This window comes from Schistocerca serialis, chromosome 5 (genome assembly GCF_023864345.2).
Source record: "Schistocerca serialis cubense isolate TAMUIC-IGC-003099 chromosome 5, iqSchSeri2.2, whole genome shotgun sequence".
NCBI classification, from domain to species: Eukaryota; Metazoa; Arthropoda; class Insecta; order Orthoptera; family Acrididae; genus Schistocerca; species Schistocerca serialis.
In genome coordinates, this window is record NC_064642.1 from 48524879 (window position 1) to 48551742 (window position 26864).

At 42.6% G+C, this 26864-nt stretch overlaps 1 protein-coding gene and 1 pseudogene across 3 annotated transcripts in view; one reads left to right on the forward strand and one right to left on the reverse strand.

Annotated features, from left to right (window-relative positions):
• The window catches only part of LOC126481214 (band 7 protein AGAP004871), a 552309-nt gene that overhangs the window by 225017 nt on the left and 300428 nt on the right, over positions 1–26864 (forward strand). Inside the window, exon 1 of one of the 3 annotated variants that reach the window (XM_050104818.1) lies at positions 3201–3331. The exons of the other annotated variants lie outside the window; for them this stretch is intronic. Coding sequence (XP_049960775.1) covers positions 3220–3331 — 112 coding nt within the window. The 5' untranslated portion in view covers positions 3201–3219. Of the gene's footprint in view, positions 1–3200; positions 3332–26864 lie in introns of those variants that run through there. 3 annotated transcript variants of the gene reach the window in all.
• Positions 7528–7645, reverse strand: LOC126482530 (5S ribosomal RNA; annotated as a pseudogene).

A 26864-nucleotide genomic window follows, 5' to 3' on the forward strand; every position in this document is an offset into this window, starting at 1 on the left:
CGATTCATGTTGCAGTTCCTTCCAGCACTACTTCAGACACTCTTGGAGTCCATACCACGTCGTGTTGCGACACTTCTTCGTGTTTGCGGCGACCCTACACGATATTAGGCAGGTGTACCAGTTTCTTTGGGTATTCAATGTACTGGGTGATCAAAAAGTCAGTATAAATTTGAAAACCGAATAAACTACCGAATAATGTAGATAGAGAGGTACAAATTGACACACATGCTTGGAATGATATGGGGTTTTATTAGAACCAAAAAAATACAAAAGTTCAAAAAATATCCGACAGATGGCGCTTCATCTGATCAGAATAGCAATAATTGGCATAACAAAGTAAGACAAAGCAAAGATGATGTTCTTTACAGGAAATGCTCAATATGTCCACCATCATTCCTCAACAATAGCTGTAGTCGAGGAATAATGTAGTGAACAGCACTGTAGAGCATGTCCGGAGTTACGAGGAGACATTGGCGGCACGTGTTGTCTTTCAGCATCCCTAGAGATGTTGGTCGATCACCATACACTTGCGACTTCAGGTAGCCCCAAAGCCAGTAATCGCGCGGACTGCGGTCTGGGGACCTGGAAGGCTAAGCATGACGGAAGTGGCGACTGAGCACACGATCATCAACAAACGACGCGCGCAAGAGATCTTTCACGCGTCTAGCAATATGGGGTGGAGCGCCATCCTGCATAAACATCGTACGTTCCAGCAGGTGTTTATCAGCCAGGCTGGGGATGATGCGATTCTGTAACATATCGGTGTACCTCTCACCCGTATCGGTAGCAGTTACAAAACCAGAATCACGCATTTCCTCGAAGAAAAAAGGCCCGATAACGGTAGATGTTGTAAATCCAACCCATACCGTGACTTTCTCGTCGTGCAATGGAGTTTCCACAACATTTCTAGGATTTTTGGTAGCCCATTTCTGCAGTTGTGCGCGTTGACAGACCCTCGGAGCGCGAAATGAGCTTCGTCGGTCCACAACAAGTTACTCAACCAATCGTCATCTTCGGTCATCGTTCGACTCCCCTACCTATGGCGATAGGATCGTAACGCTGAACTAGCGCATTCCCCATTCCGATAATACAGCTTCACTAAAAGCGCCTTTTCAGGTAACGTCAACATGCTGCGTCTGCTGGCGCATCTGATTCTCCCTCTTTTTTTTTTTCTTTATTGTATTTCAATTCCACATCGTGGCAGGCTGGCAGCAGCATATGCGCTGCTCTTCAGCCGAAAGACATAGAACAAACAACAGAAGACAGTTAAAAATATACAAAGGAGAAAATATGGTGAACATAGATATAAAAAAAGGGGGAACATCGTGGAAGGCAAAAGGCAAAAACAAAGGGGCGACTGTAAAATGGAGATAAAAACCGTAAAAAAGTAGCACACACAAAAAACTACACACTGCGACAATTAAAAGAACGCAAGGAACAGTATGATCGGAGCATAAAAGTATCGACGGATGGCGTAGCACATAACAAACACTGACAGCGAACCACAAGGCAGTACACAATTAAAATCACACCTCTTGACGCACAGGAGAAACAGCACTAAACACAACACTGATGTGGCACACTGACGATGAGCAAAACAGAGGATCTGCCAGGCGCAAGGAGATGAGGAAGACTGGAAGAAGGGAGGGAGGGGAAGAGAGGGGGGAGATGGGCTGAAGAGGGCCAGGGAGGGAGGGATGTGGAAAGGAAAGAGTCAAGGTGCAGGGTCTCAGGGGAGGGGGGCATGGAGAAAAATCCGCTCTGGGAGAAGGAGGGGAGAGGAGAAAGGGGGCCCAGGGGAGGGGGGGGGAACAAGGCCAGGTTATAGTTGGAAGGAAGGGTAGATGTCACGGCAAAGTTCATCATCCGGGAGGGGGTGGCACTGGAAATTACCCTGATGAAGGAGGATGTGCAGGTGGAGAGAGGGAGGGATACATCGATAGAGGTGCGGCAACCGGCGTGGGGTGGAGAGGAAGGAGGAAACCAGAGGGTGGGGGGGATCAAGCCTGCGGACAATGTAAAGGATGCGGAGATGTTGGAGGAACAGGGGGAAGGGGATCAGGTCACACAGGAGCTTTGTGGGGGAAGGAAGGCGGATACGGAAGGCAACGCGGAGCGCATGGCGTTCGAGGATTTGGAGGGCCTTGTAAAAGCGGAGATCCAGGCAACACTGGCATAACAGAGGATAGGACGGATGAGGGATTTGTAGGTGTGAAGTATGGTAGAAGGATGCAATCCCCATGTCCGGCCAGACAGGAGTTTCAGAAGGTGGAGGCAGGAATGGGCTTTCTGCTGGAGGGTCTGGAGATGAGGGGTCTAGATGAGGTGTCGGTCGAGGGTGAGGCCAAGGTATCTCACGGTGGGAGTGAGCTGGATGGGACGACCATAAAGGGTGAGGTAGAAATCATGGAGGCGAAAGGAGCGAGTGGTGTGGCCTATGATGATGCCTGGATTCTCTCTCTCATTACATCCCCTTTTATACACGATTTTCATGCATAGTCACTAACCTTTTGCTGTCCAACGCCATCTGTTGGACATTTTGTGAACTTTGTTCCTTTTTTTGTTCTAATAAAGCCCCATGTCGTTCCAAGCATGTGTGTCAATTTTTACCTCTCTATCTACATTATTCCGTGGATTATTAAGGTTTCGAATTTATTCTGACTTTTTGATCACACGATAGATGGTTATTGGACGACATAGCATCGTGACAGCTGTATGATTTTACAGTCGCGGGCCGACAGAAAAGCTTCTTCTCGTAGAGAGAAGGTAGGAAAACAATAGGCAGCAGAACTTATGTACCTCTCCTGGTTACGACTTTAACTTTGTCTTTGCTTTTGTTTTAAGTATAAAATTTTGGGGCCACTCTCCCTGCCTGCACCCTTGGCGGGGTGTAACCGCCACTCCCTCGGTACCCCCCTGTCTTTAAACTACCTTGGCGTAGGACGTGGCCTGTGTATAGGTGAGGAGGGAGAGGCCGCATTCGTATAGGAGCGGCAGGGCGCAGCACAATCGAGGTGATCGGCAGCTCTACAGAGTTCGCTCGCGGACTCGCACTCGCCGCGGCGACAGTGCGTGCTCGGCCGCACGGTGCAGGGGCGAGCCGCGGCGCGCCGGCTGCATATCGACTGGCGGGCGGCTGCGCGGGCCTGCGCGCTCGCCCCATTCGCGCGGCCGCCGACCGCTGCAGAGCAGGCCCGCCGTCGGCGGCCAGCAGTCGCCATGCCGCGCATCGGCACCAACGACGTCTTCGGCAAGATGGAGGCGGCGCCGGAGCCGCCGTCGCCGCCGCTGCCGCCGCGCGCCGAAAGCTTCTCCGTTATGTATAGCAACGGTGGGTGAGTCGCCGCGCCCGCCTAGTAGCGCTAGCCCCCGGCAGGGGGACGCGGCAGCTAATCTGCCCGTCAGCGCCGCAGCGGACGCGCCGCGTACTAAGCGCGCCGCAACACGCACTGCCGTGTCCTAGTCCTCTCTCTCTCACCCCACGATCTCGGCTGCGTTGCATTCCGTACCGTACGCGTGGGCACTTTTGCTTGGAGATAAGCGGTAACTAATAATGGGGCTTCACCCTTTATTAAATGATAAGTAATTCAAACCCTCAGCTGCCGACAGGTGTTGTTGATATACCTCGATAGGGACAGCTGAAAATGTGTGCCCCGACCGGGACTCGAACCCGGGATCTCCTGCTTACGCTCTGTCCATCTGAGCCGCCGAGGACACAGGTGAATAGCGCGACTGCAGGGACTTATCCCCTTGCACGCTCCCCGTGAGACCCACATTCCAAAAAAAATGTTCAAATGTGTGTGGAATCTTATGGGACTTACAAGGTCATCAGTCCCTAAGCTTACACGCTACTTAACGCAAAGTATTCTAAGGACAAACACTCACACCCATGCGCGAGGGAGGACTCGAACCTCCGCCGGGACCAGCCGCACAGTCCATGACTGCAGCGCCTAAGACCGCACGGCTAATCCCAACTGTCCACAATCTACATACTTAATGTACCGATATTTGCTCATCCACTCATTACTCGCGCACACTAAGGTGACGAATCCCTTTATAGGCTGAGCTATTAAAAACACATCAGTTTTCCAGATTTTGTAAGAACCATAGCATTAAATGTGAGACGGAAAGCGAAAATGGACCTCTTCTCGAAATTTTTGATTCTGAGTTATTGTAATTTTTACGTTTAGGATTAGAGTCTGAAAAATTGGAAAAAAATACAACTCTGGCTCTAAATTTGAATCATTTATGACAGGCTGAATGTGTGTGATGAGCTATTTTGAGATAAGGCGTTTTAAAGTTTCACTTTATCATAATTGTTTAATTTGACATGTTTAAGAAGCAAATTTTACAAATATATTACCCTTAAAATGACGTTCGTCAAATGGGACAGAGTTATTTTAAGTTAACATTACACTATGTGGTTAATCCCTTCAGACCTACAGCACATTATAGTGTACGTAATTTAAAACCAAGAAAATTGACCACAAAATGAGAGAAATTAGTGAATCCTGCTTCTTTTTTTTATTTTTTGGTTGGCGGGAGGCAGACTATTGGTGTTTTTATTCTGTCTTATGGCCAACTGCAAATATATAAAAAGGGATGACGCGTCTTGCTTGGCATCATTATAATCACAAATTGGTCTTCTTTTATAGAAAGCTACTCTGACCTCCTTAAAACGCCTCTGAAATTTTAGGTGGTGTTGTTTTGCGAAGCATTACATAGACAACTGGGAGATTATCAAAAGGAGACTCTTGTCGTGCCGGTGTTATTTCCCCATTACAAGTGAGTTTCAGAAGACTGAAGGCTTTCAGTGCTGTTGTTGACTCCTGTTGGATTCAAACAACTTTCAAATCGATGCGAACGTGTTCAGAATGACGTAAATTATCATAATACATACATACAAACACACACACACACACACACACACACACACACACAAACGGATATTTCAGACATTATCGAAAATTTCTGCTTGTTAAAAATTTTACTTCTCTGGTAAGAGGTCACTTTTCGCTTTCCGTCTCGCAAATAGTAAGAGAAAAATAGTGAATTCTTTTCAGGTGTCTGAACTTTTTTTACCATTTGGCAAGGGTGGTACTTTTGAGGTCTGTGTGGCGCTCCAGTTGCTTGCACACCAACGCGTCTCAGCGCAGCAGTTTCCCCTAATAACGAACCGAAATGTGTTAGAATGTGTTTGTGTTAGAAATCAGTCATTTGGAGGGTAATTAAGCACTTACTACGTGGAATTCACCAAAATATTTTTATTTTCATTGCAGCACGGAAATACTCCACACAATAAATATTTTGGATTTGGCGTACACTGATCCTTCCTTTTCCTCCATACACCTCCCCCTGTTTCTTGCAAAAGTGGCAAAATGAACACCCTTACTTCCTTATCTTTCGTCGTTCCGGACTAATTTCTTCGTTTTCTTGCCTGTATTGCTGCCTGTCAGAACTACCGTTGTAGCACTGGGACTGGTAGTTTCTGCATTCGTCTTATCCATCAGTCCCCTGAGCAACATTTCTTCAAAAGTGGAGTTTTCCCATACACCGAACATCTACAAAAACTTTTTGCATTTTTGTCCCCACCCATAAGGAGACCCAAATCTGTCGGAATGATTCACATCTCACACATTACGACTGTAGCCCTCTATTATCACGAAGAGGTGAAAGAAGAGGTTCATAACTTTCTGAACAGCTTGGCGGCGAGCTGCTGTGACAGCGGCATACAAAAACTGCCACAGCGTCTACAAAAATGCAGCGACAGAAATGGTGATTATGTGGAAAAAAGCTAAATGTTCAAGCTTTAAACCGATGTAAACCACTGTAGAAATAAACAGGTCTATGTACTTATAAAAAAATAGGAGACCTTACTTTTGGGATTACCATCCTGCTATAATAGATGCACTAATCCATACATCAAAATTAAACCAACCAATCGTTGATGAACTATCCACAAATAGGAATACCATGTTTTTAAGACTGTCTTTCCTAGGGATGACTTCAAACCAAATTGCCAACCTTTTCTACACGTACAACATCTCCAACAACAAAATACAGAACAACGTGAAACGTCCCCTTAGAAAAATTATACAAGACTGTGCTTAAACTGACACACAATATTTTTAGCGCAACGCAATCTGACTTTCAAAAATCCCTACAAAAGAATGATCCTGACTAATATTAACCTATACCTTTCACAAATCACTTACCTCACAAAAATCTTGGTTACTTGAACTACTGCAATACAGCGAGCGCCACTACTGCCAGCTAAATAAAAGATTCAAACTACGGAAGGCACTAACTACTGATAGGCATAGTTAGCAAATGAAAGATTTTAATAGAGAACAAACAATGTATTTACCTTAATAGTGTTGAAAAATCATAATATACATAGCAGTTCATGACATCCAGTCTTACAAATTTCAAAGCTCCGCCATTTCTCTCCCCACATCCACCACTGCTGGCGGCTCACCTCCAACTGCGCAACGCTACGCGCTGTTCACATCCAGCTGCCCAACACTACAATGGCAGACAACAATGCAAACTTGCCACAGACTGCACACAGCACAGCCAGTGATTTTCATACAGAGCGCTACGTGGCGTTACCAATATAAGAACCTAAACAGCCTACTTACAAACGTTATTCATAGAACCAAAACCACAACGCAACAGTATCAAAAATTAGATGTGTAGGAACTCATTTGCAACTCATGTCCTAGCTTCTGCATTGCACAAGCTGGCAGAAGCTTCACAACAAGATTTAAACAGCTTTTGGATGTCGTCCGTCTCAACAACCTGAACAACTAAATTTTCGCCATACTTCTAGTCCACACACTCATTCTACAAACAGCTCAGAAGAGAACCTCCAAATACTTCAACTTCCCGACAAAGGCATGAAACTTGATCTGCTTTAAGGAAGTGATATCTTTACCAAAACGAATACAGCATCGGACTACCTACTCAGTGAACAGACGGGACTGAGAAACAAACTGTTTCTTCTGAACTTCAAAGACTTACTAGTCCAGAACAGCTAATCAGTCAACCAACTCCCCCATACCACCCTCTCTTTACATCCAATGTGCACTGATTTCAACATAAATAACCTACTACAGAATAAATCCTGCACTATGTTATAAATATGCAAGCCTACTATTAATGAAATAAATTAATACTCACACACATATTAGCTTTAGCTGCAATAAACGTAATATGGTTTTACTAATATTTGAGACGATGGTAGTATAACAATATAAATAAGACAGCGGTTAATTTGAAGTTTTGTTCACGTTGTTTTCAAAAGTAATGTTCATATACATATAAAGCACTCCGTCTTGATGCCACGAGTGGCCTACCGGGACCATCCGACCGCCGTTTCATCCTCATTGAGGATACGGATAGGTGGGGCGTGGGTTCAGCACACCGCTCTCCCGGGCGTTATGATGGTATTCTTGACCGAAGCCGCTACTAATCGGTCGAGTAACTCCTCAGTTGGCATCACGAGGCTGAGTGCACCCCGAAAAATGGCAACAGCGCATGGCGGCCCGGATGGTCACCCATCCAAGTGCCGACCACGCCCAACAGCGCTTAACTTCGGTGATCTCACGGGAACCGGTGTATCCACTGCGGCATGGCTGTTGCCCATATACATATAAACAGCTGCAATTCTCTGCATATACTACAAATTCATTTTATTTTTGGGAAGTCATGTTAACTCCAGTTTTCATTGAAGCATTTGCCCATACTTCGACTGTGTTAAATACAGAGAAAAACAAATAATTTCTATGAGAAAAGTACGTTATATAGAATATTTCGCTTGGTTCTTTGTAACAAGCACCAGCTGCACAGCTATGTTTCTTAACCTGTGAAAAATGAGCGATGCGCTGTGAACTGTCAATCGCAATGGAAGCTGATAGAGGGACAGTAATAACAAAGCCACCCATAATGTCACAGGCCAGCATCTAGTATACGCTTTGAAATAGTCATGTAAAATCCTGTTCGTCATCCGAAGATGAGCCTGAAAAGATTCGAAAACTTGTTTAAGCAACTAACAACATTTCAAAAAAATGTGGTTCCGAATTTCCGTATTTATATAGTGCAAGAATATGCTGAACTTTGCACAGACCCGCAGCCCATATACGCTACCTCCTTGTACGAGGCGCAGCGGTTAACACACTGGACTCGCATTCGACAAGACAACGGTTGAAACCCGGGTGCGGCCATCCAGATTTAGGTTTTCCGTGATTCCCCTAAATCGCTCCAGGCAAACGCCGGGATGGTTCCTTTGAAAAGGCACGGCCGGTATATTTCTCCATCCCTGACACAATCCGAGCTTGTACTCCACCTCTAATGACCTCGATGTCGACGGGACGTTAAACTCAGTCTTCCTTCCTTTATTCCTTCGCAGTACGTGTGCCTGCTCCATTTACAGTACGACGAGGTCGGCTGTATAGAGGGCAGATTTGAAAAGAAAATGCACTGGCAAATACGAAGAGCTATGTCCACACACAGTGCAAGAAGCCGCCCCAGTCCTGCTGTCCAGGGAAGACAATCAACAGACTTCCGGACACCGAGACAACACCGGACGTCCGGTTTTAGTAGTCCCTGGGACTGCAGGCTGGTATTGTCAGCTGCGAGTCACCGTTGGGCTCCCGAGGTGCCTCTTCAAGTCTGTGTTATTCCGTTGCTTGACAACGCGCTCCCTGACTTTCAAATGACCTTCGGTATTCTCGGCAAGAGTCTGTACACGCAGTCACATTAAACGAGAGGGTAGCGTAACCAGCTCAGAATTTACGACAATGACGAAATGGTTCAAATGAAACGTCGCTTATATTGTGAATTGCAGGTCTTTTCCAAGTCTATAATCTGTTGCGAGAAATCCCAGAGTCGTCTTTTATGGTATAGACAAGATTTTTAATAAGCTCTGAATTGAAATAAAAATCCTGACCGTAAAATGTTCATAGAGATATCCATTTATTCACTTGCGGATTATCTTCTATTCACTGCGGTCATACACTTCAAAATCGATGATAATGTTAAATAAACAGTTTACTTTACAATCACGTCTGTTCATTACCACATCCAAATAGCTTCTATATTGTTGAGACGAGACTTCACATGGTGGGTGGAAACCGTCAGTATCAATTAGCTGCTTACATGTTGACATCCTTGCGCAGGCAAACTGGAAACTACGATATTTATGATAAAAAGTGATGGTGGTACTTTCTATAAAGTAACTGAATATTTATGTAATCGTCGTTTTATGTAGAAACGAAATGTATAGTTTTTGCCTTTGAAAGTAGAGGTAATCTTGGATTCGGAAGTTGATATGGCAGTTCTCTAGCCAAATTTGTCTTCAAATATTTCTTTCTCTGGCAGAGGTTTTTTGAGTGTTGTGTATTACTTCACTGGAGCAAAAATCCAAAATGAATGGTGGTGTTATCAGTTTTGCAATTGTAGTGTATTTTGGAGTTAAGAATTTCGATGCAATTTAAATGTTTCCACTTCAGTATTACCTCAGTCAAGCAAGTTTGACAGAATATGATATTTATTCCGGACCATCTCCAAATCTTCCTCATGAGATATAAATCCTTAAAAAGATTATTATTTTTGTAACAGGCAACTCTGCAAATTATTAATGGTTCGTCAGTTTACTTTCTATTTCTACTATGTAGTATGGTCATTTACACATTGTCCTCATTGTTAGACTAGATTGAATGTTGTTTTATTTTAACTGCTTCGCAAATCTACCTGTTTTCTATTACTGCATATTTTCAAAGTTGGTAATAATAACGGTATAATGAAAAAACTTCGCTAACTGGGAGGATGTAAATCCACTCTTATGACATTAACTAAACGTGCCTATCACGGATAGAAGATTTTCATTTCAATTATAAATATAATTCGCAAAACTAATGCGAAAAGTCGACGGAAGTGATTGACACCGAGCAGCCTGTGTCTTGGTGCTCGACAACTGGCCAGTGTACTTAGTGATCGAACCAACACACGGGCGAGAGCGTTACAGCTTCCAGTCACCAAGACACTAGCGGCTGCCCTATCCTCCATTCCTACAGGACAGCTAGCTCAGCTTTCCAGCAGCCAGGCATCACTCACGCGTGCTCCGCTGCTGCCTGACCAGCTGATGGACTGCATGATGGATGACACAGGCCGGCCCATCTCCATGCATACTGGGCCGCTCGCCTGTGTTGCCAGGTTGTTAACTGCAGTTCGTCTCCCTAGGCATACACCTCATGACCTGGTGGCGTAATGTGTGTATTATGTATTAAACCTGGGACCTAGAAATTTACATGCCTTCATTTTAATTTCTTAAGCCCAAGCCACATCTCTAGTAGTTCGCAGTTGGTTCAGAGGTTACATTAGGCTGGCAACCTTTACTTATTTGTTGTTACATTTATGTTTTTTTGGGTTGGGCCCAGTTTGCCTAGTTTGGTATTTGTTCAATCAGAGTACCTTTTCATGCCTCACCCGGACGAGATCTCACATGCTACTTGATAAATATTTGCTGGATTTTTTTACATGACCGGTACGACTTTCTTGTACGCAATAAAGGTATGATCTGCTGTTCAGATTTGTATACGACCTTTTAATGTTAATTAACCATGAAGAATCTCTGTTGGTTTACCTTTCTTATAGAGCCTGAAAATGAGATTTACGTCCTGAAATCCGGGTCTTGTGTACGATTTCAAACAAATAAAGTGTTGGTCATGTGCAACTGGAGCGTTTTCATTCATCAAGAAAAATTTTAGCCACGGTTGTGGCATGTTTCGCGAAGAGTATATTACATCACAATTTAGTCCATAGATAAATGACGTATGTTTCTCCGTAAATCTCGAAGCTCTCTCACCTTATGACCATAACTGTATGGTCTATTAGATGAAATGAAAGTTTTACGCACCACTGTAACTGCGAAGGACCTATAATATACGTACGCTAAAACGTGACCAACATCGTTTTTCAGCTGCCTGGACTGGATTCATGGACACCAGAGTTGGACATTTTGGCAGTCCTTCGAAGAAGAATCCTCAGTGATTGTGGGATTTTCTGGCCTAGCTGGTTTTATTGTAGGATTTTCTAGCCTAACTGGTTTGCTTGATACAAAGAGAGCTGCGTTCATTAAATAGCAACTCAGGAAAGTATGATTCCGAAAATATGTGGTCTATGGTTAAATGGAAGCACCGGAAAAAATAATATTGTTGTTATCATTTTGCCCATGATTCACGCTTCTGAGTTGAGATCCATTGTCTTATTGTTACGCTGTCCACCTGTTCAGGACTTGTGTGGCAATACATTTGCTGTCAGTAGCAAACGTGTTGTAGCGAAGAGCGCAATCGCACACTGACATAGCCGCGGACGTGTACGGGGGTTCGACAAAAAATACGGAAACATCGTCAGAAACGCATGCTTGAACAAAAACGCTACTGCTAGCCGAGCCTGCAAACTGCGCTGTTGTATTTCAAGACGAACAGCACCCGTGAAATGTCGTCAATACGTTGCAAGTGTCAGTCGGAGCTAATTCTAAAGTGGCCGAATTGTTGGTACTTGTATGTTAGGTGCTTCCGTAGCCAAGGGACTCGAAGCGTCTGGTGTTTCAAGAGGCACTGAGTAGAAGTTTTTACCGTATAGAGGGAAGCGGAAAACCTCATCCGTGAAGTCGCAAGGTGGACGAAATGTGCGTTTAGTGATCGCGACAAACAATCATTAAAGAGGATTGTGACGAAGTATAAGTGCACAATAGATGCGGAAAACCCGAATGTCGCACTCCTGAACCCTGCCAGCACCAAAACAACACGAATGGAGCTCCTTAAGCAGAGAACTGTACGTAGGACGAGCTCGACTTCCGAAACACTCATTAGTGCAGCAAATGCCCGTAACAGGGAAAGGTGCTGCCGAAGCCATAAGAACTGGCCTATGGAGCAATGGAAAGATGTCATTTCGTCGCATGAGTATTCTTTCGCACTGTTTCCAAATTCTGACCTAGTTTATGTCCAATAGTAAAACATGGCGAGGGTTCGGTGATGGTTTGGGTAGCTGCATTGGGTATTCCATTGGCCACATGCTTACTCTGCAATGTCACATTACTGCAAAGCCTTACGTGAGCATTTTGAACTGATGAAGAACATTCCATTGTACAATGTTTTCCCCCAATGCTGATGCTGTGTTGAAGACGACAACGCTCCTGTTCACACGTCTTGCATTGTCCAGGACTTGGTTTGTGAACTCGAGGGTGAATTATCGCATTTCTCCTGGCGACCACAGCCTCCAGATCTCAATATTATTGGACCTCTGCGGTATACTTTGGGAACTACAGTGCGCGATCGCTATTAAGTCTATCTTATTACCTGAAATTGACAGTATTTTGCAGGAATAATGGGATAAGATCCCCCTGGAAGCCAAGCAAGACCAGTTTTCATCCATTCCGAGACGATTGTAAACTGTTCAGAATATCAGTGGGTTTCCTACACCGTACTACATAGTGATGTGTTGTATTTTTTGGTGTTTCGATACAGAAAAACAGGTGCAGCGCAGTGAGCAACTGAAATGGCACAGCAACTGGAAACATACTCCAAAGCTCTACTAAACTAAACACTACGATTATTTAAAGCAAACCATCTAAATTGAACACAGGTTCACTGCGAATCCCTGCGGTACTTGGACCAAATGCATTGTCGCACCCAGCAGTAGTAAATTGGTGCTACGAATTTGATCAAGGCCGCACATACGTGGATGATGCTTATCGGTAGGTCTAGATATTGTACCATGCATTTCCATTTTTTTGGCAAGCTGATAGAACACAGAGCATCTGCGGGGGAAGGCGGAACGTGGGGGAGGGGAGATTTTCCAAGGATGAGGACGTCCACTCAGCAGTTCTCGAATCTTGAATGGCTCGGTGAACAAGGAGAGGATTTTTATGGAACGAATTGTAGGAAGTTTCCACTGTTGTTTTCTGTTTATCACAGACATGGTGACAATGTTGAAAAACAGTGTCATATATCTGTATAACTCTGAAGTGTAGTGCAGCGTTTAATAAAAGTTACTGGGTCTGTAATAATATTGTGTACTTACTTTTTGAAGTTCCCATGTACGTACTCAAAAATGAAAATATACCGATGCAGATAGAGCATATATGGTTACAGTCTACTACAGATATCCGATAAAATAAATATACAGAAGGAAGTTTTTCACTCTGCAGCGGAGCTTGTGCTGATATGAAACTACCTGGCAGATTAAAACTCTGAGCCGGACTGAGACTCGAATTCGGGACCTTTGCCTTTCGCGTGCAAGCGCTCTATCGACTGAGCTACCCAAACGCGACTCACAATCTCTCGCCAGAGCTTTACTTCCGCCAGTACCTCATCTCCAACTTCCCAAACTTAACAGAAGTTCTCCTGCGAAACTTTCAGGACTACCACCCCTGCAAGAAACACGATACTACGAAGACGCGCCTTAGACACAGCCTGGGGGATATGTGCAAAATGAATTTTCATTCGGCGCACAGTTTTAATCAGCAGGGAAGTTTCATATCAGCGCACACTTCGCTGCAGAGTGAAAAATACCTTCTGGAAACATTCCGAAGGCTGTGGCTAAGCTATGTCTCCACAATTTCGTCTCGAGCTTAAAACGAAACTCGTGGAGTCCCTAATACTCCCAATTCTTGATTATAGTGATCCTATTCTCCAAGCACTTTCGTATGAGAGCTCACATCTGCTGTAAATGGTGATGAATGTTTGTGTTCGATACATATGATGTACGCTATTTCGACCATATCACTCCTGACTGTTTTCATGACTAAGTGCCGATAAGCGCAGAGATTACCATGCCCTGTGTTTGGTGTATCGTATTCTCAGTCATTGCATTGATTGCTACTTATTTTCAACTCTTACACTACAATCTGAACAACACAGCAGAAATACTCGTTCTCAGCAAAGTAAAATCTGCTCTGCGCCGCTCCATAGCACTGCCATGTTTTTTTGTATCAGGACCCCGACTTTGGAACTCTTTTCCTCGAAATATTAGAGAAATTAAGGGGAGTTAGAACGGAAACTTTTTTCACATTTTCGGATTTTTATCTAATTATAAAATTTGCAATTTTCCGAATAAAATGATATATATCACTTATAAACTCACATGGGAAGTATTTTATTTTATTTTTTAAATATAATCTACATCCGTTGAAAATGGTAAAATTTTTACGTGCATTACTTCAAAATCTAATAAAATCGGTATTTTTTATACAGGAGGCTGTGGATTGCTCTGTTATAAAGGTTAATAGTGTCGGTCATGTCCAGAAGAGGATGGGCAACAGGTTGAGGAAGTTGAAACAAAGTCTGAGAGACAAGAAACTTTCTGATGGTAAAACCATGAGAGGCAGGCTGACATACAAAATGACTGATGAACTGCAGCAGTATTGTCGGATGGCCATTAGAAATAATACTGAGGATTTGTTGAAAATGAAGCAGGAAGTATGGGCTACCTTCTTCCACAGACTGTCAACTGATGAAAAGCCAGTACACCACCTTTGCCCTCCTGGACCTAATTCATGGTGCAATTACTGCAATGCACAGTACTCAAACAGTTCATACAACCATAAGCATTCCATCCCAGCAGCAGTCATGGATATCATAAAACCTGTTTACAGAGACCTGGCAAATCCTGAATTACTGAAGAAGTGTCTATATGGTCAGACTCAAAATCCCAATGCGTGGTTCAGTAATCTTATATGGACTCGCTTACAAAAAATTGTTTTTTTTTTGGAATGAAGACACTAAAGTATGGAATCAGTGATGCTGTTATTTATTTTAATGATGGCAATATTGGTAGCATGAAAGTGCTACAGCATATGAGAATTAATCCTGGAGCAAACTTCATCAGAGAACTTGAACGGATGGACAAGGTTTGCATTGATAAAGCAGAGTATGGAGCACAGTTGGCCACTAAGGAGTCCTGAAAGAAGAAGAACTTGGCAAAAGATCAAAAGGATAATATAGAGTATGGTACAGGGTGCTTCTCAGTGACTAAAAATAAAAAAATAAGCATATATTAATTGAGTTACAGTCTTTTGAAACTTTAGAAGCCGTTCCTGGAAATTTACATTCTCTGTTGCAGTTTTCCCTAGATCTTCGAATAGAGTATTATAATTTACAGGGAGTAATAACACACACATTCTGAGTCTACTGACCTAAAAGGAGAAGATAACGTTATGTATAATTAAAATTATTTATGATAACGTACAAAAAAGTACACCAAATTTTAACAATTAAAAAATTGTATTTGCGAAAGCAGTGGCTGAAATTCAATAATTGTAGTTCAGTAGACTCAGAACATACACTTTAATGTCCTGTAAAAGTTTCATGTCAATGGCTACAGCGGTTCCCGAAATACAGGGAGGCCAAGTCCCTAAATTTGACATTGTTGGGATAGGGCGTTCCAACTCCCCTTAAAATCCTCCCAAACTTCAAAAGACAGATGAAGACTCACCTTCCGTCACAACAGCTATCTCATCTTGCAGCGCACTTTCATCAACCATCCCTCCCCCAACATTTTCCCTCCCCTTGTCCAAAGAATTCTCCAGTGAAATTCACTTCTGTTGAAGTAGCTATTGTCACTTTCATTTGAATCTTCTCCTTTTCATTGTCCCTTCCACATCTTGTAATGCCAAAGAAGACTTCAAAAGTGTTAAACTAATCAGTATTATACTTAACGCCTCCAAAATTTTATTATTATCTTATTATTATTGTTACTAATAATGTCATTAGTATAATAATAATAATAATTATTATTATTATATAATAATTATTAATTCTCCAAATTATTATTTTTACTAATGATGCAAATTATTATTATTGAGTTTGTTGTGATTAGATTAGATTAGATTAGATTAATACTGTAATATGATTAATACTGTAATAATATGATTATTACTGTAATATGTAATAACTAATTACTATCATTCTCAATCCCTCCATTATTTTATCATCATTATTAGTTTATTGCTAACTATTATTTTTATTAATAATGCAGATTTTTATTATTGTGATTGTTATGTAATATTTTTTTTATATATTATTCCTGGTCAGATATAAGAGAGAGCCTTAAGGCCTTAATCTCATCAGACTAAATAAGTGATTATAAATAAATAAATATCCTTTCTTCTAGGAATGCTAGTCCTACAAGTTTTGTAGGAGAACATCCGTGAAGTTTAGAAGGTAGGAGATGAGCTATTGGCGGAAGTAAAGCTGTGAGGGCGGCTCATGAGTTGTGCTCAGGTAGCTCCCTGCTAAAGATGACGGTTCGGGGCTCGAGTCTCGGTCCGGCATACAGCTTTAATCTGCCAGGAAGTTTCAGTATCGAATACATCCGTCACCTCGATAACAGGAAACAACTGTGTTGTACAATGTTGAAGATAAAATCTTCTTCATAACATAGGACTATTTATTTATTTAGCGTATGGCATCTACAGAGGAAAATTGCACACAAAGTATTAATTAATATAACAAACGAATTACAAATATATTATCAAATAATTGATTGCAAACAACAATATGCGAAAGATTAGGGAGACAGCCGCTGCAGCTATTACAAGTCCACATCTATTCAGGTCTCCCACTGAACAGCACGTTGAGTAGCATTCATGATATCCCTCCATTCTCCTTCAAACCTGCTCGCAGGACATTCGAAGATCTGGTGAGGGACTGTTTGTTCTTCTGCACCACAGTCGAATCGTGCGTCATCAGTGAGTTTCCATTTGTGGAAAATGGCCTTACACCTGCCGTGGTTAGTCCTCACACGATTAAGTCTGCACCAAGTTCTTCTGGGCGTTTGCATTCCATCCACCGGTATCGAAGGATCAAAATCGGTGATGACAGGATGGTGATTATTCAGCGACCAGTATTGCCTCTATTCCCCTGCTATGTCGTACCTTTCTGGGAATATGAGGACTTCGTCTTCCCATACAGGTTTCCTGGATTTTAGGCAGGTACTTGGTAGATGGTCCAATATGTTTCGGATAGTTGTATCTTCAGAGACAGAGGGGTCATTAATTTTCTTCCATTCTCGGATAGCTGCTTGTTGCCTTCTGAGGGAGGGAGGAGCTATATTGCAAAGGGCATGAAGCCAGAGAAGTGGAGTTGATGGCAGAGTTCCTGAGACAATCCTCATGGTGGTATTAAGCTGGGCGTCTGTTTTCTTCGTGTGTGTGCTCTTGTACCAGACTGGGGCGCAGTATTCTGCCACCGAGTAAACAAGAGATTGTGCTGCGGTGCGTAGGGTGTTAGCTTGAGCTCCCCAGGAGGTTCCAGTCAGCTTTCTTAATATGTTATTTCAATTTTTTATCTTTTGACTGGCTATTTCTAGGTGGTTTTTATCGGTCAGGGACCGGTCAAGAGTGATTCCTAGATATTTTGGATGGCTGTTGTGCGTCAATTGCTCATTGCAGAATGTTACTTGTAACTCTCGTCTTGCCTCATGATTGTTCAGGTGGAATACGCTTACCTCAGTTTTATTTGGATTTGGGCAGAGCCTCCACAATAGAACTGAAATACACATTTGTAGTGACAAAATGTAGTTCTAGGACATGTCTGTAAATCAGGTGTTACGATTTTTCTTCTGTTTTTTTTCGGTAGGGAATGTCAGGTCTTAAATGGCTACACAGGATAATGGAAATGGCGTGGGAGTCGGGACAGGTTCCATCAGGCTGGACGAAAGCAGTAATCACACAAATCTTTAAACATGGAAACAGAAAAGATTGTAACAACTACAGAGGTATCTCTTTAATCAGCGTTGTGGGTAAAATCTTTTCGGGTATTGTTGAAAGGAAAGTGCGAGTATTAGTTGAGGACAAATTGGATGAAAATCAGTGTGGGTTTAGGCCTCTTAGAGGTTGTCAGGATCAGATCTTTAGCTTACGGCAAATAATGGACAAGTGTTACGAGTGAAACAGGGAATTGTATCTATGCTTTATAGGTCTAGAAAAGGCATATGACCGGGTGCCTAGAAGGAAGTTATTGTCTGTTCTACGAGATTATGGAATAGGAGGCAAACTTTTGCAAGCAATTAAAGGTCTTTACATAGATAGTCAGGGAGCAGTTAGAGTTGACGGTAAGTTGAGTTCATGGTTCAGAGTAGTTTCAGGGGTAAGACAAGGCTGCAACCTGTCTCCACTGTTGTTCATATTATTTATGGATCATATGTTGAAAACAATAAACTGGCTGAGTGAGATTAAGATATGTGAACACAAAATAAGCAGTCTCGAATATGCGGATGACTTAGTTGTGATAGCAGATTCGATTGAAAGTTTGCAAAGTAATATTTCAGAGCTAGATTAGAAATGTAAGGACTGTGGTATGAAGATCAACATCTCCAAAACGAAAGTAATGACAGTGGGAAAGAGATATAAACGGCTTGAATGCCAAATAGGAGGAACAAAGTTAGAACAGGTGGACGGTTTCAAGTACTTAGGGTGAATATTCTCACAGGATGGCAACATAGTGAGAGAACTGGCAGCGAGGTGTAGCAAAGCTAATGCAGTGAGCGCTCAGCTACGATCTACTCTCTTCTGCAAGAAGACTAAGTTATCTGTGCACCGTTCAATCTTTCGACCAACTTTGTTGTATGGGAGCGAAAGCTGGGTGGATTCAGGTTACCTTATCAGTAAGGTTGAGGTTACGGATATGAAAGTAGCTGGGATGATTGCAGGTACTAGTAGATGGGAACAATGGCAGGAGGGTGTCCACAATGAGGAAATCAAAGAAAAACTGGGAATGAACTCTATAGATGTAGCAGTCAGGGCGAACAGGCTTAGATGGTGGAGTCATGTTACACACATGGGAGAAGCAAGGTTACCCAAGAGACTCATGGGTTCAGCAGTAGAGGGTAGGAGGAGTCGGCGTAGACCAAGGAGAAGGTACCTGGATTCGGTTAAGAATGATTCTGAAGTAATAGGCTTAACATCAGAAGAGGCATCAATGTTAGCACTGAATAGGAGATCATGGAGGGATTTTATAAGGGGACTATGCTCCAGACTGAACGCTGAAAGGCATAATCAGCCTTAAATGATGATGATGATGATGATGATTTTCGGTAGGGGGAGGCGAGAGAGAGGAAAATTACTTGGCCGCTCTAGAGTCGTCACATTTGCGTCAGGTGACCAGTATGTGTTGCCCCACGCGCGTAACGTCACGCAGCAGGGCGTTGTCCGTGTGTGCACATCGGCCTGCCCGGTAGATAATTAGGCTAACTGCGACGCCGGCCTGTCCGCCGCTCATGCGTGTCCAGCCTCGCAGGCGCAGTCGATGTCCGGTGTCACGCGCCGCACGCGATCCTCGTCCCCTGCCACGCGCGGAAGCACTCGTGTTTCCTCTGCCCCAGTTGTGTTCGGGCGAGAGGTCACACGGTAGTCTTCTGTTCCTTCCGCGTCCTGCCCCTTCCCTCTCCACGCGCTTGACCGCAACCCAAGGTCGTTATGTAACTGTAGGTAACTTCGCAACCATTGCTGTTGTCTATGTCGGCTGAAGACTGACATTAAATATCGCCCCATCGATAATGTAACGGAGGGCATTACGTTGGCTTTTACATACCAATTGGTACTGTGGTATTTCACTGGATATTCACAACTACGTCAAAGCAGTAGTGGCTCATGACTTTCGATTACTATCTGACGTCACATGAAACATACTTTTTCCCCTCTTTCTCCCTTTTCTTTCTTTAATCCTTATAGCCACAATTCTTTGACTTTAGCAATTTTCGATCATTTTATGTCATTAGAGTAGGTCGGAAATCGCTGAAGTAGAAGGAAACCAGAAGAATATGTTTTGAGACCTTTATTTCATTTTCTCGAAAAGGCGTTCGAGAGACCGCCAGGCCATAGCGGTACAGACATCAATAAGCATTTTTTACTTAATAAAAATGGTATTGTTGGAAACAATTCTTTTTCTGAGTGGCACATATATGCCTTACATGAGGGACACTTTCAACGATGTCTTGCTTCTGTATTGTAAATAGCACAGATTTCATGTCTCTCATGACAATAACATTTCGCGACGCGCCTCAACTTTGGGTTTGGAATTTCATTCTGGAGTGAAAATCTCTTCTTTCTTCTTTAGTTCTGAAAAGAATTGAAGGTGTTACTTGTTAGCACTGATATCTTCAAAACTATTTTATTCGGACTTTGTAGAAAAAGTGGACGTATTTTATTGATGACTGATACGTGTCGTGGTGTAATTTTTCTTTTATTTCTTCGCTAAATAGTTCGAATTCTCCAAGAACCACTACTTTCCTAATTTACTGTAACAATATTAGATGCAATCCTCCTGGAGTAACTTCAATATCTCGTTATAAGGGTGCTATCGCCCTCTGTCTACTTCTCAAAAAACAGTGTTCACTTTACATTCGTCTTTTCGAGAGCATGGTCACGTCTCTGAAGCAGCATGACCTTGCTAAGACCTTCTTTGTCTACCGTAGCGTCAATATGCGGACTCGCCAATATAGTCAACAAAATTAACACTCTGAACACTATGTTAGAGGATAATGCTCTCACTAACCTTGACCGCGTATTTACCTCACTGAATTTTAATTTGGCTATCGAATTCCTTGTGAAGCGTTCAGTAGACAAACTGCTGGGTAGTTACATATAGCAACAAAGTATTTGTCGCACTTCGCTTCTTACCTTGAATTATCGTTCTGATACTGTTTTCCACTAAATACTGGATACACAACTGGAACAGGAACCGTAACTACACTCACCCAGCCGGCCGCTGCGGCCGAGCGGTTCTAGGCGTTTCAGTCCGGAACCGCGCTGCTGCTACGGCCGCAGGTTGGAATCCTGCCTCGGGCATGGATGTGTGTGATGTCCTTAGGTTTGTTATGTGTAAGTAGTTCAAGGTCTATGACACTGATGACCTCAGATGTTAAGTCCCATAGTGCTCAGAGCCATTTGAACCATTTGCACACTCACCTAGAGCAGTTCCTCCGGCAAATTCAAGTCTATTCACGGTCACCACGTTCTGATGGAACGAATTTTGAAAGTTAAACCTGTTCTTTCAACTTGGAACAGTTATTTAATTTATGTTCTGATGTTAGAACACGGTACTGAAAACCAAAATGAAAGTGACAAGATATTTATCGATTTTCTTTTGTTACTGTAAGTCTTCCCAAAAAACGAAACTGTTGAACCTTCAAGAAAAAGATTTGATGTAAATTAATTTTACTCAGTTACTGAAAATTACTCATGCTGCTGTTACACTAATCATTGATAAATTTTGGTGTGCGGATTGAGAAAACTCAAACGGGTGATTCAAATTAAACAGTCACAAGCTGCAGAAACTAAATCTCTCTACATTGTGGAAAAGCACGCCCTTGGCAAAACCAACTAATAAATAGTTTGTAGCTTGTCTTGTTAGCAGCAGTGCAGTTGAGGATATGGTGTCAAAAACACTTCTGCAAATTCTTCGCGTGTATGGGTACAGTTATATGACAATGGCGTCGTAATTGCTGTCTGTATTAACACTGCTTGGAGCCAAGTTGTGCAGCGTCATGATTTAGCCTGGTAAGTCTTATAACCAGGGCTAATAACTATCAGAGACGCTTTCTTAACGCAGAAGCATTAATAAACCTTGTCTTCCAACAATACTTGGCTATGTTAGCACGCAGTAGTAATGTCTTGAAGAGTGCACCAAACCATAAAACCACTCACTATTACTGCCGAGTGGCTACTACCCACAGTGCAGTCTGTCTGTGGCAAACGTTTCTCCGCATAAAAGGTGTTCCCCAAATTCGACAAAGCCACCTGTTATCTCTGTGTCGTCAGTCACTGTTCGCAGCCGGCCGGGGTGGCCGAGCGGTTCTAGGCGCTACAGTTTGGAATCGCGCGGCCGCTACGGTCCCAGGTTCGAATCCTGCTTCGGGCATGGATGTGTGTGATGTCCTTAGGTTAGTTAGGTTTAAGTAGTTCTAAGTTCTAGGGGACTGATGCCCTCAGAAGTCCCATAGTGCTCAGAGCCTTTTGAACCATTTTTTTTCACTGTTCGCCAGGCGTGCCTTCTTCGCCTTTTCCCTTGAAGAAAAGACGTACACCTAAAAGGAACGGTATTGGGAACAGCTTGGTATCCCTCATGGCTAATGACTCCCTTATTTCTTATGCACCAATTATACTTTCCGTAATAATAATTAATACCAAGTTAAGGAGGAGCTCCGGTAACATAGAAATTACTTTTTTATGTTGTTAATTCAAAAACAACAATACAGCAGTGAATTTTCCATTCTAATTAAACTTTTAAAAAATTATTAAATGAACACTTCAGATCTCTGCTTACACTGACTTCAACACTGTTGTGTTATGTCCTTATCTTTGAAATTTCCTGCATGGTCCGTCATGCGAAATCATTAAGACTGACGGGAATTACAAGTACAAAATATCTTACAAGAAAATTTTCTAAATCTATTGTGCTTCTAAGCGACTATGAGCACAAATAAACTTACCATGTGACCAGGAAAAGATATGAAGACATAATTTTCACAGTAAACACTCAAAGTCAAACTCACAGTGACCTAGTTCCCACTACTCGTGACACTGCGACTACTGAGACTCAAACTGCTTTGGAGCTACAAATAATACACCCGCGTAGGTTGTGCTATCAGGATAGTAAACTAAAAATAAATGGGGCGTCGCAGACCTGTTAGACCTCAAGCGGTACATGACATTATATGCTCAGATTTTAGGTGGAATGATTCACTTCCGTACATTATCCCATCAGCCAGCCTTTAATGCATTAGAATCGAAGGAAAAATAATGTATTACACAAAATAAATTCACATCTGAGTCCCTGGTGTGCTCACGAGTGCTACTACACACACACACACACACACACACACACACACACACAGAGAGAGAGAGAGAGAGAGAGAGAGAGAGAGAGAGAGAGAGAAAATGAGATTTTTCACTCTGCAACGGAGTGTATGCTGGTATGAAACTTCCTGGCAGATTAAAACTGTATGCCTGACTGAGACTCGAACTCAGGACCTTTGCCTTTCGTGGGAAAGTGCTCTTTCAGGAAGTTCCATATCAGACCACACTCCACTGCAGACTGGAAATCTCATTCTGGAAACATCCCCCAGGCTGTGGCTAAGCCATGTCTTCGCAGTATCCTTTCTTCCAGGAGTGCTAGTTCTGCAAGGTTCGCAGAAGAGCTTCTGTTAAGTTCGGAGGGTAGGAGACGAAGTATTGGCAGAATTGAAGTTCTGAGGGCGGGTCATGATTCGTGCTTGGGTAGCTCAGATGGTAGAGCACTTGCCCGCGAAAGGAAAAGGTTCCGATTTCGAGGCTCGGTCCGGCACACATTTTTAATCTATCAGGAAGTTCCAACAAATACCCCTCCAACATTGAAACTTTTTTTCCGAGGGCCTAAAACGCAGAATATTTGTTAGTAAATCTTATTAGTTGTCATTAAAAAACTAAAAGGGTAGGAAAATGCTAATTTAAGGTTAATTCGACCACGAGGTCATTAGAGACAGAGCAGAAGCTTGGACAGGAAGGGTAGGAAAAGAAATCGACCGTGTCATTTTGAAAAGCATAGCCTCGGCATCCGCCTATGCCATTTAGGGTCACCAAGTAAAACCTAAATTTTAGCGACCGTCCGAAAGTGCCTACAGTGTCTTATCACTGAGCAATCTCTCTTGGTGCTAGCAAATTCTGCATAATAGTGGACAACTACTGCTCACAATTTAATGTACTTCATAGTAAGTTCTAATTAACAACACAATGAATTTTTGGGAAGGATTTGATGTGGTACCGTGTAGTTAAAATTGAAGTGCAACTATTCAAAGAGGTCCACTGTGGGCTGTAATTATCATATGGCAACGAAACGTGGTACATACGCTAACGCTTTAATGTGGAACCGATTTACGCAGGAAAAAAGATAGTTCCAATTTTGGCCACAAGCTGCAACTCTGGCGCTGTACACTGTTCGTATGACAAGAAGACAGCCAGGCAGTCATTTGAGGAACTATAACGGTAATATCCCATTCCTTATCCACTGTATATGGAAACTTTTCTATGCGTCTTACTTGAACTCACAGCGCCAGATTTGCATCTGGTGGCCAAAATTGGAACTAATTTTTTTCCTGCATAAATCCGTTTCGCATTAAAGCATTAGTATATCTGCAGACTTTCGCTGCTATGTGACAATTACAGGTCAGGCCGGACCTCTGTGAATAGCTGCATTTCCTGCACCCTCGTACAACGACACTCCGCAAGCCACCGTACGGCGCGTGGCGGAGAGCACCCTGTACCATTACTGGTCATTTCCTTGTTCCACTCGCAAACAAAGCGATGGTAAAATCTATATGCCTCCATATGAGCCCTAATTTCTCTTATCCTATGTTCGTGGTTCTTGCACGCAGTTGGCAGTAGTAGAAGCATTCGGCAGTCAGCTTAAAATGCCAGTCCTCTGAAGTATCTCAGTTAGATATAACTACTCGGTATCTCTGAACTGAGATAAAGCAGTTTCATTTAAATGAGTTTGTGCAGTAAAGCTATTAATCATCACACAACTGACTTCGCTCAGTACGGTGTAAAGTTTATTGAATATGTAATTAAACTGACTACAGCGTAAAATAACAAACAATTAAAAAATTTGAGACTGATAATTGCATCTTGCGTGCTGTACCTTGATGGAAGTGGATTGCAGGTGAGAGGTGATATATTTTATGAACAATGATTTTGGAATCATCAGTCTTCCGAATTATTTGATGCGATTCGTCAGTATTCCCTCTCCTCTGCCAACCTCTTGATCTTACGTCAACACTTATAACCAACGTCCTCATTTGTTATTGGGTGTATTGCAATCTCTGTCTTCCCTTACTCTTTCTGCATTGTATGGCTCGCTCTAGTGCCGTGCAAGATGCACTAATGTGTGTCCGTCCCTTCTGCTACTCAGTGTTTGCCACATATTCTTTTCCTCGACGATTCTGCAGAGAACCTCTTCATATCTTACCTTAGCAGTCATCTTAATTTTCAGTACCCTTCTCCTCCCAGACGCTTCGACAGTCCTCTTGCCCTCTTTTCGCACTCTCCGTGATTCACTTCCATACGTGCTGTGATCCAGACGTATATTCTTCGCCTTTCCCGCTGCTAGCTTTACCCCTCCGCCTCAGGATCATGGTGTTATACTCAGCACTCATCCATAGAGATTAGGCGGCTAAAAATGTTGTCTGGACTGGCCTGACGCAGCCGGTAATAACTTCATGTGGCTGAGTGGACGGGTGTGAGTCTTTCAATTGAACGCCATTTCGGCGACTTGCGCGTTCCTAATCTACCCCAGTTACCCACACGGGAAAAGGAAACTCATGGTTTAATGTAGAATCTGAGTCAAGTGTCGTTCCTAGAGACTCCTCGCATCGTACACTTCCATTAACTCAGCGTGGATCAATGCAGCGCTTTTTCCACTTAAAGTACAGGAAGAGGATTACCGCACGATCCTCCACATTATCAGTAGCCTGCGCCATTTTGTTTTTGATTTTGTGGTGCAGTGCTGCGGTACTGAGACTAGGGGATCTGACTGTGCACCAGGACTGCGAACACATACCTGCAAACAAACGAAACGGAAAATTAATTATGTCACTTCATTTTTTCGAGGTGATAGTTAGAATTTTATGACTATTCTTGGAAAAGTTTACTTGATGCCGATTTTGTCTTTCATTATTTCAGTGTAATAAATATCACCGACGCAAATGATCCTGAGATAATTATTAATACAATTACTAGACACCATTTTCTTTCTAGATTCGGTAAGGTATTAATTGTTTCACACTACATTTAATGGAGGGTATCAGCAATCAGTTTAACCATATTCTAAAGTAGCAACGAAAACGGTTACGATGTATGTTAATAATGAATACGAATTATTTATGATTCTTTTTAATTCATTCATTATCAGGATAATAATACAAATTATATTCTACGTTTACAGCATTTGTAGACTTAGAGGAAGCTTCTGACAATGTTAACTGGAATACTGTCTTTCAAATTGTCGAGTTGGCAGGGGTAAAATACAGGAAGCGAAATGCTATTTACAATTTGTACAGTAAACAGACGGCAGTTAAGGGGTATCAAAGGGAAGCAGTGGTTGAGAAGGGAGTGAGAAATGGTTCGAGCCTATCCGTGATGTTATTGAATCTGTATACTGAGCAAGCAGTAGAGAGAACAAAAGAAAAATTTGAAGAAGGAACTGAAGCCCAGGAAGAAGAAATAAAAACTTTGATGTTTGCCTCTGACATTGTAGTTCTCTCAGAGACAGCAAAAGACTTGGAAGAGCAGTTTAACGAAAAGGACAGTGTCTTGAAAGGATATAAGATGAACATCAACAAAAGCAATACGAGGATGATGGAATGTAGTCAAAGTGAATCAGACGAGGCTGCGGGAATTAGGTTAGGAAATGCGAAGCTTAAAGCAGTAGATGAGTTTTGCTGTTTGGGCAGCAAAATAACTGATGACGGCTGAAGTAGAAAGGCAATAAAAGCGTTTCTGAAGAAGACAAATTTGTTAACCTCGAGTATGTATACAGGGTGGTCCATTGATAGTGACCGGCCAAAAATCTCACGAAATAAGCGTCAAACGGAAAAACTACAAAGAACGAGACTCGTGTAGCTTGAAGGGGGAAACCAGATGGCGCTACGGTTGGCCCGCTAGATGGCGCTGCCACAGGTCAAACGGATATCAACTGCGTTTTTTTAAATAGGAACCCCCATTTTTATTACATATTCGTGTAGTATGTAAAGAAATATGAATGTTTTAGTTGGACCACTTTTTTCGCTCTCTGATAGATGGCGCTGTAACAATCACAAACGTATAA